This window comes from Coenobita brevimanus, chromosome 115 (genome assembly GCF_032717465.1).
Source record: "Coenobita brevimanus isolate Jiangsu-jjx chromosome 115, ASM3271746v2, whole genome shotgun sequence".
NCBI classification, from domain to species: domain Eukaryota; kingdom Metazoa; phylum Arthropoda; class Malacostraca; order Decapoda; family Coenobitidae; genus Coenobita; species Coenobita brevimanus.
This window is the reverse complement of record NC_137068.1, coordinates 440001-442500: the sequence shown is the minus strand read 5'-3', so window position 1 is coordinate 442500 and position 2500 is coordinate 440001. Positions and strand designations below refer to the sequence as shown.

Below are 2500 nucleotides of genomic sequence, written 5' to 3'. Positions count from 1 at the left end.
GCTTTGCGTAAAATGGCGTATTGCATTAGCGTACATACACTACCAAAATATATGTTTTTCGTAACGCCTTCATTACGAGGATTATATATAAGTCTCAAGAGGATAAAATCATAACTTTGGGAAGCGATGGATGTGAGAAAAATAATAAAAATTAAAAATGCTAAATCAATAATGGTTCAAATGTCAGTTGTTAAGATAGGATGAGATGGAGGGATGGAGTGGAGAGGTACATGAGAGAGGGGGGTGTGAGCTGGGAGCAGGGCAGTGACGTGGCGGTGGGGACAGGGCGACATGGAGGCGAATTGTTTGTGGCCACCCCTTGCGGGATTAAGGCGTCTGGCAGTAGATAGATATATAGTGATGGTCTTATGGGGAAATATTATCTCTCTCTCATATCTGTGCCCTAAGGTTATCAGTAATTGCAGTGCGATAAGGACTGACGTGCATCCGTGTTGGTACCATTTTTTGTTTCATTAATTCATCTATCATTTCCCAAAGTTGTGCGTGTGTGTGTGTGCGCGCGTGTAAATTTCAGTGTTTTTGAGTTTGTGTAAGTGCTTGTGTGTGTGTGTGTGTGTGTTTCAGTAAAAATTATTAGCTTGTGTCCTATCGCCATATATATAGTCACACAAGCGAACCATCAGCTTGTGCAAAAACATATGCTTTTTACAGTGTGAGCGCTTTAATCACGTGTTTTCTTCTTTATCGTAAGCTGCTGTAGAGGATGAATTTAAATACAGTTACTGACAGGTGTGGTATGCGATGATTATGTATTTTTGTTGGTGGTGAAGGAAGGAGGCGCTACATTCAACCATATCCGCTGGGTGGCTTGCGTTTATCAGGAACCCGAAGCGAGGCTCCTGTATGGTAGAGGCTGTGAGTGGAGGGAGGTATGGGAGAGAGGAGGGAAGGGAAGGAGGGAGAGAGGAGGGAAGGGGAAGGGAAGGGAGAGAGGAGGGAAAGAAAGGAGGGATGAGGAAGGGAAGGGAGAGAGGAAGGAAGGGGATGTGGGAGAGAGGAGAGAAGGGAAGGGAAGGGAGAGAGGAGAGAAGGAAAGGGAAGGGAGAGAGGAGAGAAGGGGAAGAGAAGGGAGAGAGGAGGGAAGGGGAAGGGAGAGGTAGTTATTGGGGATGTTAGAGGAGGAGGAGGAGGGTGAGATAGGAGGGAGTGAGTTGAGATGTAGAGAAAGGGAGGTAAGGAGTGAGAAGAGAAGGGAGGGTGTAAGGGTGGGGAGGGAGTTGGGGGAGTGGGTGGGGGTGAGTGGGGAGAAGAGAAGGGAGGGCGTAGCGGTGGGGAGGGAGGCGGGGTCGTGGGTGGGACGATTACTGGCAGTTTGCGTTGATACCTTTTAAAAATCTTAGGTCGCGTCCGCACCAAATTCTGGCCGATGCTGGCGGGCGCTGGCTGCTTACTGAGTCTTCTACTTATAAAATGGTCTTATAAGTATGATATATTTTATTTGAAAGGGGATTAAATACTTTGACACAGTTGCTTATAAAGGAGCTAAATTTCAAGTAGTAACCTATGAATTATGTTATACTGATTGAAGATTAGTTATTATTATTATTATTATTATTATTGGTAGCATTAGAAGTGGCAGCATTTGGAGGAGGGGTAACATTATTATTATTATTATTATTATTATTATTATTATTATTTGTTAATTTATTTTTATTATTATTGGTAGCATCAGTAGTAGTAATGGTAATAGTATTAGTAGTAGTAGTAGTAGTAGTAAATAAGTTTGAAAGTTCTAACATGTTTCCTTTCAAATAGGTAAGATATTAATGCTACCTAATATCTTCATGCCCAGAATCATCATCATCATCATCACCACCACCATCATCATCATCATCATCATCATCATCACCAGTATCAGCATCATTTCTTCCCCCACCTAGGGATGACGTGAGGTAGGGTCCAGAGATCAGGAAAAAAGAATTATGTCAAACTCTACGAATTATTTTCCAAAGAGTACTTACAAATGGACTGTTCATCCTGTCAATGGTCACTTCAACTTCAGGGAATGTAGGTTTGCACGGGAGTCTGAAGGGCTGACCTGTTGTTGCCTTGAAGTAACTCTCTTCCGTCTCTTTTACTAGTAGATGCTCCACGTCTGTAAGAGGTGGGGTAGATTAGGTTTGGTAGAAGGGTAGAGTTGGGTAGGGTAGGGTGAGACAGGGTAGAGTAGGGTGGGGTAGGGTAGGGTAGGGAAGGGTAGGGTAACGTTGGGTTAGGTTGGGTAGGGTAGCGGATGGGAGGAGAGGGAAGGGTAGGGTAATGTTTGGGTTAACTTGGGTAGGATAGGGTGGGATGGGCTGGGGTAAGGTTGAGTAGGACACGGTAGGGTAGGATTGAGAAGGGTAGGGTAGGGTAAGTTAGATGAGGGTAGGGTAGGATTAGGTTAGAGAGAATTGAGTTGGGTAGGGCAGGGCAGAGCACAGTAAGAAAGGATTGGGGAGGGAAGGGTAGGGTAAGATAGAAAGGAGTAAAAGGAGAG

General features: G+C 44.4%; 2 protein-coding genes across 2 annotated transcripts in view; both read right to left on the bottom strand.

Moving 5' to 3' along the window:
• Nucleotides 1–2500, bottom strand: part of LOC145418637 (protein argonaute-2-like) — a 163540-nt gene that overhangs the window by 56005 nt on the left and 105035 nt on the right. The window lies entirely within an intron of this gene.
• The window catches only part of LOC145418588 (uncharacterized), a 37067-nt gene that overhangs the window by 24136 nt on the left and 10431 nt on the right, over nucleotides 1–2500 (bottom strand). Inside the window, exon 4 of the mRNA XM_080286955.1 lies at nucleotides 1983–2116. Coding sequence (XP_080143081.1) covers nucleotides 1983–2116 — 134 coding nt within the window. The remainder of the gene's footprint in view (nucleotides 1–1982; nucleotides 2117–2500) is intronic.